Here is a 16,834-nt window from a genome sequence, read left to right on the forward strand (position 1 = left end):
GTCTGACGCCAATATCGCTAGAGGGCGCTAAGTCCACGGGTTCGTGTGCTTTTTATTTGCATTGTAATCCCCATAGGGGGATATTATCGCCTCATATAAGAACTGTGTTTGAAAAATAAACAAATCATCCTGGCCATTTCACTCATATGGATATGAAGATTTATACTGACTGAGAGAAAATGCTATTGTTACTGCTTAATTAGTTACATTTTCGCTATAAACAGACTGTATCATATATGACTGAGTGACTGACTGTCGTAAACGATACAGAGACACCTACCTGACAATAATGCAGAGACAGTTTGTTTATTTTTGGACCACAATTATTTTATGAGACGATTTCAAGATGACCCCATGTTATTCTAACCTGACTCCGCCAGATGGGGCAGCAGAGAGTACACTGGGTCCCCCCCTCCTGCTCCCATCTGGGAACTCTCAGGCAGACTCAAGGCATACACAGTGCAGACACAGTGCTGCCTTGATCCCGCCTCTAGCTGCCACTGATTGGCCAGGCCGTTTTGTGGCCGGAGCATCAAGTCTGCCTGAGAGTTCCCAGATGGGAGCAGGAGGGGGGGACCCAGTGTACTCTCTGCTGCCCCATCTGGCGGAGTCAGGTTAATGTTATTCTCCATAGAGAAAAACCTCCATGAACCAGGCAGAACCAACCAGGGGATGAGCGACAGGCGCTCTATACAGGTCAGGTGAAAAGAAGCGGGCGGCTTGGACTCCTCATGCATGGATGGAAGCATGAGGTCAGTCCGTTGCTCTCCCCAGGTTGGCAGAGGGAGTGTATAGAGCCCAGCATTACTACATTTATAGATAATTGACACTGGGTGAAAAAATATCCACAATCGTATAGGATCATAATTTAAAGAAATAAACAGTGGTACAAAGTATAGCAGCGACTCCTCGGTTTAGGGGGAGAGAGAGAGAGAGAGAGAGAGAGGGGGGGAGAGGGAGAGAGAGAGGGAGAGAGGGAGAGAGAGAGAGGGAGAGGGAGAGGGAGAGAGAGAGAGAGAGAGAGAGAGAGAGAGGGAGAGGGAGAGAGGGAGAGGGGGAGAGAGACAGGTCTGATGATGTCCTCCTGAGAGAGGGAGAGAGAGAGGGAGAGAGACAGGTCTGATGATGTCCTCCTGAGAGAGGGAGAGAGAGAGGGAGAGAGACAGGTCTGATGATGTCCTCCTGAGAGAGAGAGAGAGAGAGAGACAGGTTTGCTGATGTCCTCCTGAGAGAGAGAGAGAGAGAGAGAGAGAGAGAGAGAGAAAGACACTGAGACGGAGATAGGTGGAGGGAGAGAGAGAGGGAGAGGACATTTGGGTGGATTTATTTTCCGTCGCTTTGTGGGAAAATAAATTCCGGTCTGGAAGAGTATGTTTCACGAAGGTAACGACGGTACAGCCTCGCTCTGCACTCAACGAGTCAGTGGAGAGTTGCATCGTCACATCCATCAAACCAACCAACCCGTAAACTTTTGGTAAAATACGATCTGCCCATCTCTCTCTCTTTAGGACACAGGGAACGTTTTTCCTAGGGTTGTTATGTGTGTAATATGTTTTTTAGTTAGTCATGGCACCATGTTCATGACCAAAAACCTGTCATTCAAATGTGGTCTCACTTCCTTCCTGGACTACAAAGTCACACCTCCATGCAGCCTTCCCTCCCTCTCCACAAGGAGGGGCAGTGCACTAAAGCATTATGGGCATTGTAGGAATTCAGCAATCCAGTCAAACCCCAGTTGAGTGACTGCAGCTTCTTCCAGCAGTGGAATGTCCCTTTAACCAAGGGAATTTTCCAGAGGAAGCACACCTGTTTTTCTTTCTTTATCTGTATTATACGGAGGATGTGACTGGTTTCTGATGATGTCACCCACTCCAGATCTCCTGCACGCACGCACGCACGCACGCACGCACGCACGCACGCACGCACGCACGCCCCTGACCTCTCTACTCCGTTCTCCTTTTAGTGGACAACAAAGAGCAGAGCAGAGGTTTGGACGCGTTCTGAATTATTGATCACAGGCTGATTTATCACTAGGGGGAGAGAGAGAGAGAGAGAGAGAGAGAGGGGGGGGGGGGGAGAGAGAGAGAGAGAGGGAGAGAGGGAGAGAGGGAGAGGGCGGAGGGTCTCAGCAGGTTAGAGACCTCTCACTCCCGGTCCAATTATGAGCATGACCCCCGAGACCTCTCCTCTCCTCTCCTCTCCTCTCCTGGTTACCAAGACAACCGTTAGATACACAGTGTGATGCTGAATAAGTGAGAAATATGCTGGGAAAAAAATGCAACTTGGGAATTCTTCCATTTGCTGATGCAAATGTGGAAGGAAAGCATCATGCTGTCTGTCTAGTGCAGCGCATGCTTTCACCCCCCCCCCCCCCCCCCCCCCTCCTTGAGGTGTGTTCCACGGGGTTTACCAGCTAAATGAGTTAATTAGCATATACATCAGTTTAAAAACATAATAGTCTGCACCCAGGCATTTGTAGCTCTGTGTCTTTGTGTTAGACCAGCTCAACTTCTTTGTATCTGTTGTAGCTTTTGCAGCAGCTACAAACGGCGAGTGTATCTTTGTACGTTCATGTTGCCGTGCTTCCATTGACAATGAATGGTAGACTGTACCTTTGTACGTTCATGTTGCTGTGCTTCCATTGACAATGCATGGTAGACTGTATCTTTGTATCTTCATGTCGCTGGCTTCCATTGACAATGCATGGTAGACTGTATCTTTGTATCTTCATGTCGCTGGCTTCCATTGACAATGCATGGTAGACTGTATCTTTGTATCTTCATGTCGCTGGCTTCCATTGACAATGAATGGTAGACTGTATATTTGAACCTTAATGTCACTGCATGCTTCCATTGACAATGAATGGTAGACTGCATCTTTATATCTTCATGTCGCTGGCTTCCATTGACAATGAATGGTGGACTGTATCTTCATGTCGCTGGCTTCCATTGACAATGAATGGTGGACTGTATCTTCATGTCGCTGGCTTCCATTGACAATGAATGGTGGACTGTATCTTCATGTCGCTGGCTTCCATTGACAATGAATGGTGGACTGTATCTTCATGTCGCTGGCTTCCATTGACAATGAATGGTGGACTGTATCTTCATGTCGCTGGCTTCCATTGACAATGAATGGTGGACTGTATCTTCATGTCGCTGGCTTCCATTGACAATGAATGGTGGACTGCATCTTCATGTCGCTGGCTTCCATTGACAATGAATGGCAGACTGCATCTTTGTATCTTGAATGGTAGACTGTATACGTTAATCTGCCTGTGTGCAACGCAGCATAACTGCAGGATAAAGTGTTACAGACTCACGTTGTATCCCCTCTGACGGGGGGGGGGGGGGGGGGGGGGGGGGGTAGGGGGTGTAGGCTCTACTCACTGTGTGGCACTAAAATATGTAGATTTAGTGTTTTTACGATAATGTCCTTTAGAACCACATCTAGCTCTTTGGTCCCTGGTGGCCTTTTTACAACTGTTCACCATTGTAATGTTCTTCAATTTAACACGCCATTAATTATGTGGTCGGAATGAAAACCGCGGACCAGGCACGCGCACGTGTGTGCGTGTGTGTGTGTGTGTGTCTGTGTGTGTGTGTGTGTGTGAGACAGAGAGAGAGAGAGAGAGAGAGAGAGTGTGCGTGCAAGGCATGCATGCATGCGCCCATTTACATGAACCCTTGTGGTGTGTTTTATGTGTGAGCGTGGGCACGGCATGTGGCACACATTCACACGTGTGTGTGTGTGTGTGTGTGTGCGTGCGTGCGTGAGGATGTGTGTGTGCGCTCGCGTCTTCCACATGGGCGATGCTGGCCATGTTAAGCCATAATGGAGATAAAACTAGGCCCATTTGCAAAGCTATTTCTTCTCTTTCCGTCCCAGCGGTTTCCGGCGCTGTCATTTATTACGGCGCGGCGATGCCCAATAAATTGCTTTTGGGGAGAGAAGAGCGGACGGACGGACGGACGGACGGCAGCCATGGAGGCTGCGGCTCCGTTCTCTTATACGACAATCTCTGACACGTTATGTTGAGCTGCATTAGATTGTGACGCGTATTCAGCGGTGGGGAAAAAGTACTCGCATTTATTGTCGGACAGGATTTCTGTTTCTTTGTGATTTTTTTCTTTTAATGTTTTCAGTTATAAAAGAATCACACCCGTGTGAAGTGAGGGGCGCTCTTATCGTCTTGTAACAACATCGAGGAGGGAATTCAGTATAGCTTGGTGATGTAATGATGATGGAAGACAAATATTACATTCTCTTTATTGTTAATGGCATTTACTGTTTGTGTTTGGGACACAATGACGTAAATTTGGGTCCCTGCTTGGTCTGTCTCTCAGCTAAGGGGTCCCTGCTTGGTCTGTCTCTCAGCTAAGGGGTCCCTGCTTGGTCTGTCTCTCAGCTAAGGGGTCCCTGCTTGGTCTGTCTCTCAGCTAAGGGGTCCCTGCTTGGTCTGTCTCTCAGCTGAGGGGTCCCTGCTTGGTCTGTCTCTCAGCTAAGGGGTCCCTGCTTGGTCTGTCTCTCAGCTAAGGGGTCCCTGCTTGGTCTGTCTCTCAGCCGAGGGGTCCCTGCTTGGTCTGTCTCTCAGCTAAGGGGTCCCTGCTGGGTCTGTCTCTCAGCTGAGGGGTCCTTGGCCTGACAAACCTTGACGACGTAAGGAAGGCAAGGGATTGTCCAAAGCCACCAGATAAATGAAGAGACAACAACATCATGCTGATGTTTTGTGTTTTGTGTAGTGAGTCTTTCAATACATGTCTGCTATTAACCAATGAAGTTAATGTGCTATTATTCTGAAAGGCATGCCTTGTGGAACACATGCATTTAGGCTGTTAGGCTCTTATTCTGAAAGACATGCCTTGTGGAACACATGCATTTAGATTGTCAGGCTCATATACTGCATTACAATGACATTTAAATTTGTTTTATATTATTGCATTATTTTTTCATTATTGTATGTATGGAGTCACCTTATAAAATATAACATTTGGATAATATTAATACAGATTTTAATGGAGGGGACAACATAGTTTTCCTCTTTTTTAAGTTGTAGAGGTCATGTTCCCTCACTGAAATCTGTGGAATACTTCCTCTTAACGGTCAACAGACATTGATCAGACAATCAGTGCCTAAATGTGCTGACCTCATCACATTTTGTGATGACGGCCGTGGCCGTGTTTTTCGTGTAAAACTAAAGCTTGGAATGGATTCAATGCTATTTAAATGTATTTTATATTATTGTTCCACACGGCTCCACAATGGACTTCACAGGAATATTGGTCGACAATGTCAACCTGGATGCCGCAAGACCCTTTTTGGATGGGTGGGTGGGGACCCCCACAAATCAACAGTCCTCTGGTGGGGGGGGGGGGGGGGGGGGGGGGGTTGTCTGTAGCAGTGATATTCAAACAGCATGAGGTATAGTAACACATTAAGGCTAAAAGGATAACACAAAAAGCATACCTGGGGACTTGTTTCCATGGGGTCGGCGTTCACAACGGGAAGGAACGAGACCGGGGTGCGCACGCCAACGACCCCGCTTGAAAAAAAAGAGACGGTGAATGGGAGGCCGACGGTCCCTGCTTGGTCTGTCTCTCAGCTAAGGGGTCCCTGCTTGGTCTGTCTCTCAGCTAAGGGGTCCCTGCTTGGTCTGTCTCTCAGCTAAGGGGTCCCTGCTTGGTCTGTCTCTCAGCTAAGGGGTCCCTGCTTGGTCTGTCTCTCAGCTAAGGGGTCCCTGCTTGGTCTGTCTCTCAGCTAAGCGGTCCTTGGCCTGACAAACCTTGACGACGTAAGGAAGGCAAGGGATTGTCCAAAGCCACCAGATAAATGAAAAGACAACAACATCATGCTGATGTTTTGTGTTTTGTGTAGTGAGTCTTTCAATACATGTCTGCTATTAACCAATGAAGTTAATGTGCTCTTATTCTGAAAGACATGCCTTGTGGAACACATGCATTTAGGCTGCCAGGCTCTTGTTTTGAACGGCATGCCTTGTGGAACACATGCATTTAGGCTGTCAGGCTCTTATTCTGAAAGATATGCCTTGTGGAACACATGCATTTAGGCTGTCAGGCTCATATACTGCATCACAATGAAATTTAAATTTGTTTTATATTTGTTCTGCCTCCCAGGCAGTTAATTTTGTGTTTAGCACCACCTGTGCTTCCAGTGTGGTATTGCAACAGAAGTAGGACTGGGGGATGGGTCATTTGAGTGTTCAACTCTTGTGAGTTGTTGATTGCAAGAGTAGCACCTGTTTTGTATTGGAGGTAATCAGGGCAAAAGCCAGAATACTGATAGAGAGCAGAGCTCAGTCACTCTAGGAAGCAACACTGCTAGACAGCAGGCAGAGATTTTGAGTTTGTTACAGCACATGTTGCAGAGTTATGTGTTCTCCTTCGTAAGCATTGTCTGTAAGTGGATATATTTTATAGTTTTCATTTACATAATTCAAAAGGTTACTTTTTGTGTTATTTATTGTTTGCTGATGGAATATTTGTGTTTCTGTTTTGTTTAAATTGCAGTTTACTATATACTTTACACACATCAAGAAAATTAAAACTGGAGCTACAGTAGAACGCTACAACCTGACTCCGTGTGGTGTTTAAGGGAGTTTGGCTGGCTGTCAATTAATGGAGACACTGTTAGGAGGACAGCACAGTAAAAGACAAGCGACCAGTTGGTGCAACATCAACCTCTGCAACATACTGCTTCAAACACAGCGTAAAGCGCTGCACAATGGATGAAGTCAAAGAGGAGACAGGCTCTCAAGTCACCTCACGCAGCAGCCGCACATCTACATCCTCAGGCAATGCCGCAGCAAAGGCCCGCGCTAGGGCAGAGGCAGCACGCGTGCGAGCATTATATGCACAGAAGGAAGCTAAACTCAGATTGGAGCAGGCTGAGAGAGAGCTGGAGAAGGCAAAAGTGGACATTGAATTGCAAACATTGGCTGCCGAGAAAGAAGCAGCGGCTGCCAGTGTACAGGCAGAGGTGCTGGAGGCAGCTGAAGAGGGCGAAAGATCACATCACAGCAAACACAGTAAGAGGTCTTCAAAGAAAGAGCTTTATGATCGCACAAGCGCATATGTAGAACAGCAGAATGAGTTAAAGAGCGAGTTAATTACATGGGGAACCGCATACGAGGGTTCCGAAGATGAACCTAGCCCCAATACCACTAAGCCTATCAAAATGCCTGAAGAACGCACCCCAGTGGCTGAATTCACACCCTCCAACACACATCCTCATGTCAACAAGGCCTATCAGGAAGACATTAAGCCACATGCTAAAACACAAGAAGCAAGCACAAGCAAGTTTTTGAACCCTTCAGCTCAATCCTATACTCCTCCTCACTATGCCACACAGTCTGACCTAGTCAAGACCCCTGGGATGGCAGACTTCGCTAAGTTTATAGCACGCCGGGAGCTGGTGACTACAGGGCTTACCCAGTTTGACGACCAACCTGAGACCTTCAGGGCATGGCAGTCCTCCTTCCTTAACGCTATCAGAGGTCTCGACCTTTCACACAGCGAAGAATTGGACCTCTTAACCAAGTGGTTGGGCAAGGAATCGTCCAATCACGTCAGGAGGATGCGTCAGGTGCATGTCAATAATCCTGAGGCAGCATTGAGGAAAGCATGGGACAGACTGAGTGAGTGTTATGCCTCACCGGAGGTAATCGAAAATGCTCTTTTCAAGAAACTGGACATGTTTCCTAGGATCTCCAGTAAAGATCATAACAAACTCAGAGAGCTTGGAGACCTCCTCATGGAGATTCAGTCTGCAAAAGAGGATGGATATCTACCTGGGTTGAGCTACCTAGACAATGCTCGTGGCATTACCCCGATACTAGAGAAACTACCTCATGGCTTACAGGAGAAATGGATATATCAAGGTTCCAGGTTCAAAGACGAACATAAAGGCCTCTTTCCCCCATTCTCCTTCTTCACAAACTTTATCTGCTATGAAGCACGCACCAGGAACGACCCTAGCTTTGCTCTGCCCAGCAATAACAATCCTCCCACCAACGACAAACCAGTCTATCGTTATGGAAAAGTTCCAGCGTCAGTCTACAAGACAGACATCTCCACAGATTCTGAACCCGACACTAACAGCTCTACAACGCAAGATGAAAATCCAGGAAAGAGTTGTCCTATTCATCACAAACCACACCCCTTAAGGAAGTGCCGCGAATTCAGAGCAAAACCGTTGGACGAAAGGAAGGCTTTTCTCCGCGAACATGGGATATGCTACAGGTGTTGTTCATCAATCCCCCATTTAGCAAGGAACTGTACAGACTCTATAAGATGCAGCGAGTGCGAAAGTGATCGCCACATCGCTGCTATGCATTCTGGACCAGCACCACAAGCACCAACTACGGCACCACAGCACAACGAGGAGGAAGAAGATCATTCATCTTCACCTACTGTCACCTCACACTGCACTGAAATTTGTGGTAACGGGCAACCAGCAATGTCCTGCTCTAAAATATGTCTGGTGCGAGTGTTTCCCCAGGGACAACGAGACAAGGCAATCACTATGTACACTGTACTCGATGATCAAAGCAATCGCTCACTCGCAAGGCCCGAATTCTTCAAGCTATTTGATGTCAAGAGCCAATCTTCTCCTTATTCATTAAGAACATGTGCTGGAGTCATCAAAACGTCTGGTAGAAAGGCTGAAGGCTTCCAGATAGAACCAGTGAATGGAGGAGAAACCCTTGCATTACCCCCACTGATTGAGTGCAGTCAGATTCCCTCCAACAGGTCAGACATACCGACTCCAAAGGCAGCTCTCTCCCATCGTCACCTGAAGTCTGTAGCAGGTCACATCCCTGAGCTCGATCCAAACGCCCAAATCCTTCTTTTGCTAGGAAGAGACATTGTAAGAGTTCACAAAGCGAGACAGCAGGTTAACGGACCAGACAATGCCCCTTTTGCACAGAGATTGGACTTGGGCTGGGTAGTGGTTGGGGAAGTATGTCTTGGGAATGCCCACAAGCCTAATGCGAGCACCTTCAAGACTCACATGTTAGAAAGTGGACATCCTTCCTACTTGACACCCTGCAACAGTTTCATGAATCTGAAAGAAAAACTCTGTCATGGCGGGGAACAACAGAGTAGTTTAATCAGCACTCACAAATCCAACCTGGAGAGAGCAGCAGCTCGCAATCAGGATGAACATGCGTCCAGGGATCCAAGGACACGCCATCACCACAAGCTGGTAAAACACCAAGGCCGCAAGTGGGTCGAGGATCACAACATGCAGAAGGCGATGCAGTGCTGTTGAAAGACAACCAGTGGCCCATAGCATTGGTAACCTCGACCTTTCCAAGACCACAGCTCAAGGAAGTTCAAAGACATTCCTAAGGCCTGTCACAGAGGTCATTCTTCTTCTGCCTAAAGAAGACTGAACTTTAAGTTGTTAATGTGTAAATGTTTGATAGTGGCATCACAGATGCCAGACGGGGAATGTTCTGCCTCCCAGGCAGTTAATTTTGTGTTTAGCACCACCTGTGCTTCCAGTGTGGTATTGCAACAGAAGTAGGACTGGGGGATGGGTCATTTGAGTGTTCAACTCTTGTGAGTTGTTGATTGCAAGAGTAGCACCTGTTTTGTATTGGAGGTAATCAGGGCAAAAGCCAGAATACTGATAGAGAGCAGAGCTCAGTCACTCTAGGAAGCAACACTGCTAGACAGCAGGCAGAGATTTTGAGTTTGTTACAGCACATGTTGCAGAGTTATGTGTTCTCCTTCGTAAGCATTGTCTGTAAGTGGATATATTTTATAGTTTTCATTTACATAATTCAAAAGGTTACTTTTTGTGTTATTTATTGTTTGCTGATGGAATATTTGTGTTTCTGTTTTGTTTAAATTGCAGTTTACTATATACTTTACACACATCAAGAAAATTAAAACTGGAGCTACAGTAGAACGCTACAACCTGACTCCGTGTGGTGTTTAAGGGAGTTTGGCTGGCTGTCAATTAATGGAGACACTGTTAGGAGGACAGCACAATATTATTGCATTCTTTTTCTCATTATTGTATGTATGGAGTCACCTTATAAAATATAACATTTGGATAATATTAATACAGATTTTAATGGAGGGGACAACATAGTTTTCCTCTTTTTTAAGTTGTAGAGGACATGTTCCCTCCGTCCCCACCAAGATCAGCATCCATGTTGACAGGAGAGATTATCAGAGGAGCAACGTTTGTACCACCTCTATTATTACATGGACATAAGTATGGATAGAGTCTCTCAGTGAAGGTGCAGCCAGTGAAAGAGTAGAGATTTACTCTGGTCTCCACATCATAAAAGGAGACCAGACCCTCCTCATAATCCACAAACACTCCCACTTTCTGGAGCTCCTCTCTCACAGGGAGGAGGACAGGAGGGTCAGCACCAGCCTTGTACTCATTGTACTGTACTGTTCCATTCCTCAACCCTATAGTCCAGAAACCATTGTTGGGACACAGTGAGTTTTCACCTTTCCTGTTGATGGACTCTCTGGCCACTCCTATTGTCCAGTCAGTCTTCCCTCCAACCCGAACCTCATAGTAAAACCTTCCTGAGGAAAATCTTTGTTTTCCTAAGACATGGACATAGTTGGAAAATCTCTCTGTGTTGTTTGGGAGATTCTTCCGTATGTTTCCATGACTCACTTGTTTTCCATCCTCAGACAGGATGAGGCTGGGATGTGCTGTATCAGGGTCCAGAGTTGCATCCACCTCATATTGCTGGATTCTCCTCATCTCAACATCACACAGCTGCTTCTCCATCTCTTGACTGAGTGTCTTCTCCAGCTGAGACACAGCTGTCCTCACAGTTACCACATATGAAGACTGATGGACATTGACCTCGGTCCAGTCCTTGGTGGGTGGAGCGGTGTTGATGGATGTGAAGTTCTGGAGGAGGTGGAGGTGGTCTTCAGTGTGTGAGAGCTGATTCAGCTCAGATATTCTCTTCTCTAACTGAGTTATTTCATGTTTCAGATCTTTGATGAAGCCTTCAGCCTGTTTCTCTGTTGTTTTCTGCTTCTCTTCAATCACACCAATGAGCTCAGCCTGGCTTCTCTCAATACAACTGATCAGAGCAGTGAAGACCTGCACACTGTCTGCCATCACTGTGTCTGCATCTTTCCTGCTGAGCTCTACTGAGCGTTTGACCTCCTGAATCTTCACTTGTCTCTCCTGGATCATCTGCTGGATTTCATCCTCTGTCTTTGCTTCATATTCTTCGCTCCACTCACGATACTTGAACGGACGAACCATTTCAGTAATAAAACTATTGATGGATACGTTTGGTCTCTTATAGGTTTCTTAACTAGTGGTTCTGGGGTGTCTTCAACCAGTGATGTCTGTCTTTATACAATCCAGGAATGTTGATGACGTGATTACAGCAGAATATTAAGTTGTAAGGGTTTATCTTTCTATGCGTGATCCAATGGTCTGCCTCTCTCTTCTCTTTGACTAATGCTCCTCACACTCTGTGTAATCAGCTTTTAAGTCCAGCTGACTGAAATATGACCCCATCAAACATGACGTCAGTCTTGCCCAAATATGGAGTTCCACACGGCTCCACATTGGCCTTCACAGGAATATTGGGTAAACATGACAACCCAAACAAAGGTGGATGCTGCAAGATGCCTTTATAGGAAATCTAGACATCCTGCTATAAATCCAAGAATCTCTGGGAGTGTTGGTGTGTACCTACATGTCTGTTTACCCTTTTCCATACCAAGGACCCCCACATAGCCACAGTCCTGTAGGAGGGGCAAGGACCCCCACATAGCCACAGTCCTCTAGGGGGGGCAAGGACCCCCACATAGCCACAGTCCTCTAGGAGGGGCAAGGACCCCCACATAGCCACGGTCCTCTAGGAGGGGCAAGGACCCCCACATAGTCACAGTCCTCTAGGAGGGGCAAGGACCCCCACATAGCCACAGCACTCTAGGAGGGGCAAGGACCCCCACATAGCCACAGTCCTCTAGGGGGGGCAATGACCCCCACATAGCCACAGTCCTCTAGGGGGGGCAAGGACCCCCACATAGCCACAGTCCTCTAGGGGGGCAAGGACCCCCACATAGCCACAGTCCTCTAGGAGGGGCAAGGACCCCCACATAGCCACAGTCCTCTAGGAGGGCCAAGGACCCCCACATAGCCACAGTCCTCTAGGGGGGGCAAGGACCCCCACATAGCCACAGTCCTCTAGGGGGGGCAAGGACCCCCACATAGCCACAGTCCTCTAGGGGGGCAAGGACCCCCACATAGCCACAGTCCTCTAGGAGGGCCAAGGACCCCCACATAGCCACAGTCCTCTAGGAGGGCAAGGACCCCCACATAGCCACAGTCCTCTAGAGGGGGCAAGGACCCCCACATAGCCACAGTCCTCTAGGAGGGGCAAGGACCCCCACATAGCCACAGTCCTCTAGGAGGGGCAAGGACCCCCACATAGCCACAGTCCTCTAGGAGGGGCAAGGACCCCCACATAGCCACAGTCCTCTAGGAGGGGCAAGGACCCCCACATAGCCACAGTCCTCAAGGGGGGCAAGGACCCCCACATAGCCACAGCCCTCTAGGAGGGGCAAGGACCCCCACATAGCCACAGTCCTCTAGGGGGGGCAAGGACCCCCAAATAGCCACAGTCCTCTAGGAGGGGCAAGGACCCCCACATAGCCACAGTCATCTAGGAGGGGCAAGGACCCCCACATAGCCACAGTCCTCTAGGAGGGGCAAGGACCCCCACATAGCCACAGTCCTCTAGGAGGGGCAAGGACCCCCACATAGCCACAGTCCTCTGGGATGTCACTGATGGGTGGGGTCTGCCCAGCTTTGTGTGTCTGTTTGTACCACGGAATGTGATGATGTATGATGATAAGAGCGCCCCTCACTTCACACAAGTATGATTTTTCTTTACATGTTAGTTACAAGTAGTCACAGAATATTTATCTCCAGTACGATCGATCCTCCCGATCAACATGGTCATGAAAAAAAAAGAAAAAGGTTGCTGTTGGGAGGAGACCTCCTAACTCCATTTTTGATGGAGGTAGCTGCTAAAGCAGCTAACTCCACCACCTATCCCCTCTAAGGCAGATAACTCCACCACCTCTCCCCCTCTCAAACCGTCTGCTAAAGCAACTAACTCCATAACCTCTCCCCTTTCATGCAAGTAATTGACAATATATAAAGTCACAACACCCACTTTGATGAGGCAGTATTGCTTTGTTTTCAAAATATAAGGTTTTCTTCATTTCCTGAACATTTTATATTTTTAATTTCCTGAAAAATAAACATTTCGGAGTTAGGTGGTTTCTTCCCGACAGCAGAGATATATTATTGACCTGTCAGTTCTGTAGTTATTGGCCGTTATAAGACGCCTTGCCAAAAACGCATAGTAAAAACAACTGAGGCGAGATGCAGCTGTTTCCCCCAAAACAACAATAAACAGGAAGTTGATGGTGGAAGAAATCACGTGATCTCCTGGATCTCTGTGTGACAGAGAATGAAATGGTGGCTCATATGTTGGTGAAGAGCGCCACCTAGCGTAAAATATAATTATAAATATGTGTTGTGACGTGTTTCACGTGTTTCACGTCTTTGGTGGTTTGTGAGCCTTGGAAGAAAAAACCGATGTGCGTGTTTCTGAACATCATTGGCGGTGAATGAGTTAAGGCTAAAAGGATAACACAACAATATTCCTGGGGACTTGTTTCCATGGGGTCGGAGTTCACGACGGGAAGGAACGAGACCGGGGCACGCACGCCGACGATCCCGCTTGGGAAAAAAACGGCGAACGGGAGGTCGACAGCTTGGTCAGTCTCTCAGCTAATGGGTCCCTGCTAGGTCTGTCTCTCAGCTAAGGGGTCCCTGCTTGGTCATTCTCTCAGCTAAGGGGTCTCTGCTTGGTCTGTCTCTCGGCTAAGGGGTCCCTGCTTGGTCTGTCTCTCAGCTAAGGGGTCCCTGCTTGGTCTGTCTCTCAGCTAAGGGGTCCCTGCTTGGTCTGTCTCTCAGCTAAGGGGTCCCTGCGTCCCTGCTTGGTCTGTCTCTCAGCTAAGGGGTCCCTGCTTGGTCTGTCTCTCAGCTAAGGGGTCCCTGCTTGGTCTGTCTCTCAGCTAAGGGGTCCCTGCGTCCCTGCTTGGTCTGTCTTTCAGCTAAGGGGTCCCTGCTTGGTCTGTCTTTCAGCTAAGGGGTCCCTGCTTGGTCTGTCTCTCAGCTGAGGGGTCCCTGCTTGGTCTGTCTCTCAGCTAAGGGATCCTTGGCCTGACAAACCTTGACGACGTAAGGAAGGCAAGGGATTGTCCAAAGCCACAAGATAAATGAAAAGACAACAACATCATGCTGATGTTTTGTGTTTTGTGTAGTGAGTCTTTCAATACATGTCTGCTATTAACCAAGGAGGATGTATGGTTAATGTGCTCTTATTCTGAAAGACATGCCTTGTGGAACACATGCATTTAGGCTGTCAGGCTCTTGTTCTGAAATACATGCCTTGTGGAACACATTCATTTAGGCTGTCAGGCTCTTATTCTGAAAGACATTCCTTGTGGAACACATGTATCTAGGGTGCCAGGCTCTTATTCTGAAAGATATGCCTTGTGGAACACATGCATTTAGGCTGTCAGGCTCTTATTATGAAAGGCATGCCTTGTGGAACACATGCATTTAGGCTGTCAGGCTCTTGTTCTGAAATACATGCCTTGTGGAACACATTCATTTAGGCTGTCAGGCTCTTATTCTGAAATACATGCCTTGTGGAACACATGTATCTAGGGTGCTTGGCTCTTATTCTGAAAGATATGCCTTGTGGAACACATGCATTTAGGCTGTCAGGCTCTTATTCTGAAAGGCATGCCTTGTGGAACTTATGCATTTAGGCTGTCAGGCTCTTATTCTGAAAGGCATGCCTTGTGGAACACATGCATTTAGGCTGTCAGGCTCATATACTGCATTACAATGAAATTTATATTTGTTTTATATTAGTGCATTATTTTTCTCATTATTGTATGTATGGAGTCACCTTATAAAATATAACATTTGGATAATATTAATACAGATTTTAATGGAGGGGACAACATAGTTTTCCTCTTTTTTAAGTTGTAGAGGACATGTTCCCTCCGTCCCCACCAAGATCAGCATCCATGTTGACAGGGGAGATTATCAGAGGAGCAGAGTTTGTACCACCAGCATTAGGCCAAGGACAGAAGTATGGATATAGTCTCTCAGTGAAGGTGCAGCCAGTGAAAGAGTAGAGATTTACTCTGGTCTCCACATCATAAAAGGAGACCAGACCCTCCTCATAATCCACAAACACTCCCACTTTCTGGAGCTCCTCTCTTACAAGGAGGAGGACAGCAGGGCCAGCAGCAGCCTTGTACTCATTTCCATTCCTCAAACATATAGTCCAGTAACCATTGTTGGGGCTCAGTGTGTGTACACCTTTCCTGTTGATGGACTCTCTGGCCACTCCTATTGTCCAGGCAGTCTTACCTCTGACCTGAACCTCATAGTAAAACCTTCCTGAGGAAAATCTTTGTTTTCCTAAAATCGCGACAGAGTAAGATAATCTCTCTGTGCTGTTTGGGAGATTCTTCCGTATGTTTCCACAATGCACTTGCTTTCCATCGTCAGACAGGATGAGGCAGGGATTTGCTGTATCAGGGTCCAGTGTTACAACCACATCATATTTCTGGACACACTTCAGCTCAACATCACCCAGCAGCTTCTTCATCTCCTGACTGAGTGTCTTCTCCAGCTGAGACACAGCTGTCCTCACAGTCCCCACATATGAAGACTGATGGACATTGACCTTTGTCCAGTCCTTGGTGGGCGGAGCGGTGTTGGTGGATGTGAAGTTCTGGAGGAGGTGGAGGTGGTCTTCAGAGTATGAGAGCTGATTCAGCTCAGAGATTCTCTTCTCTAACTGAGTGATTTCCTGTTGCAGATCTTTGATGAAGCCTTCAGCCTGTTTCTCTGTTGTTTTCTGCTTCTCTTCAATCACACCAATGAGCTCAGCCTGGCTTCTCTCAATACAGCTGATCAGAGCAGTGAAGACCTGCACACTGTCTGCTATCACAGTGTATGCATCTTTCCTGCTGAAATCTACTGAGCGTTTGACCTCCTGAATCTTCACTTGTCTCTCCTGGATCATCTGCTGGATTTCATCCTCTGTCTTTGCTTCATATTCTTCTTTCCAATCACGATACCTGAACGGACGAACCATTTCAGTAATAAAACTATTGATGGATACGTTTGGTCTCTTATAGGTTTCTGAACTAGTGGTTCTGGTGTCTTCAACCAGTGATGTCTGTCTTTATACAATCCAGGAATGTTGATGACGTGATTACAGCAGAATATTAAGTTGTAAGGGTTTATCTTTCTATGCGTGATCCAATGGTCTGCCTCTCTCTCTTCTCTTTGACTAATGCTCCTCACACTCTGTGTAATCAGCTGTTAAGTCCAGCTGACTGAAATATGACCCCATCAAACATGACGTCAGTCTTGCCCAAATATGGAGTTCCACACGGCTCCACATTGGCCTTCACAGGAATATTGGGTAACCATGACAACCCAAACAAACGTGGATGCTGCAAGATGCCTTTATAGGAAATCTAGACATCCTGCTATAAATCCAAGAATCTCTGGGAGTGTTGGTGTGTACCTACAAGTCTGTTTACCCTTTTCCATACCAAGGACCCCCACATAGCCACAGTCCTGTAGGCGGGGCAAGGACCCCCACATAGCCACAGTCCTCTAGGGGGGGCAAGGACCCCCAAATAGCCACAGTCCTATAGGAGGGGCAAGGACCCCCACATAGCCACAGTCCTCTAGG

At 47.3% G+C, this 16,834-nt stretch overlaps 3 protein-coding genes across 3 annotated transcripts in view; 1 reads left to right on the top strand and 2 right to left on the bottom strand.

Moving 5' to 3' along the window:
• Positions 1-16,834, top strand: part of LOC306917213 (sodium/potassium-transporting ATPase subunit beta-1-interacting protein 3-like) — a 226,559-nt gene that overhangs the window by 24,545 nt on the left and 185,180 nt on the right.
• Positions 10,135-11,277, bottom strand: LOC306943804 (zinc finger protein RFP-like; the record flags this gene model as incomplete). The annotated part of the gene is made up of 2 exons (XM_079530330.1): positions 10,135-11,089; positions 11,261-11,277. The coding sequence occupies 2 exons, from the start codon at positions 11,275-11,277 to the stop codon at positions 10,135-10,137; spliced, it is 972 nt and encodes a 323-aa protein (XP_079386456.1).
• Positions 15,095-16,225, bottom strand: LOC306943815 (E3 ubiquitin-protein ligase TRIM21-like; the record flags this gene model as incomplete). Its single annotated transcript, XM_079530340.1, has 2 exons — positions 15,095-16,037; positions 16,209-16,225. 2 exons carry the CDS (start codon positions 16,223-16,225, stop codon positions 15,095-15,097), a joined length of 960 nt encoding a protein of 319 aa, XP_079386466.1.

This window comes from Electrona antarctica, assembly GCF_951216825.1.
Source record: "Electrona antarctica genome assembly, chromosome: 2".
Classification (NCBI taxonomy): Eukaryota; Metazoa; Chordata; class Actinopteri; order Myctophiformes; family Myctophidae; genus Electrona; species Electrona antarctica.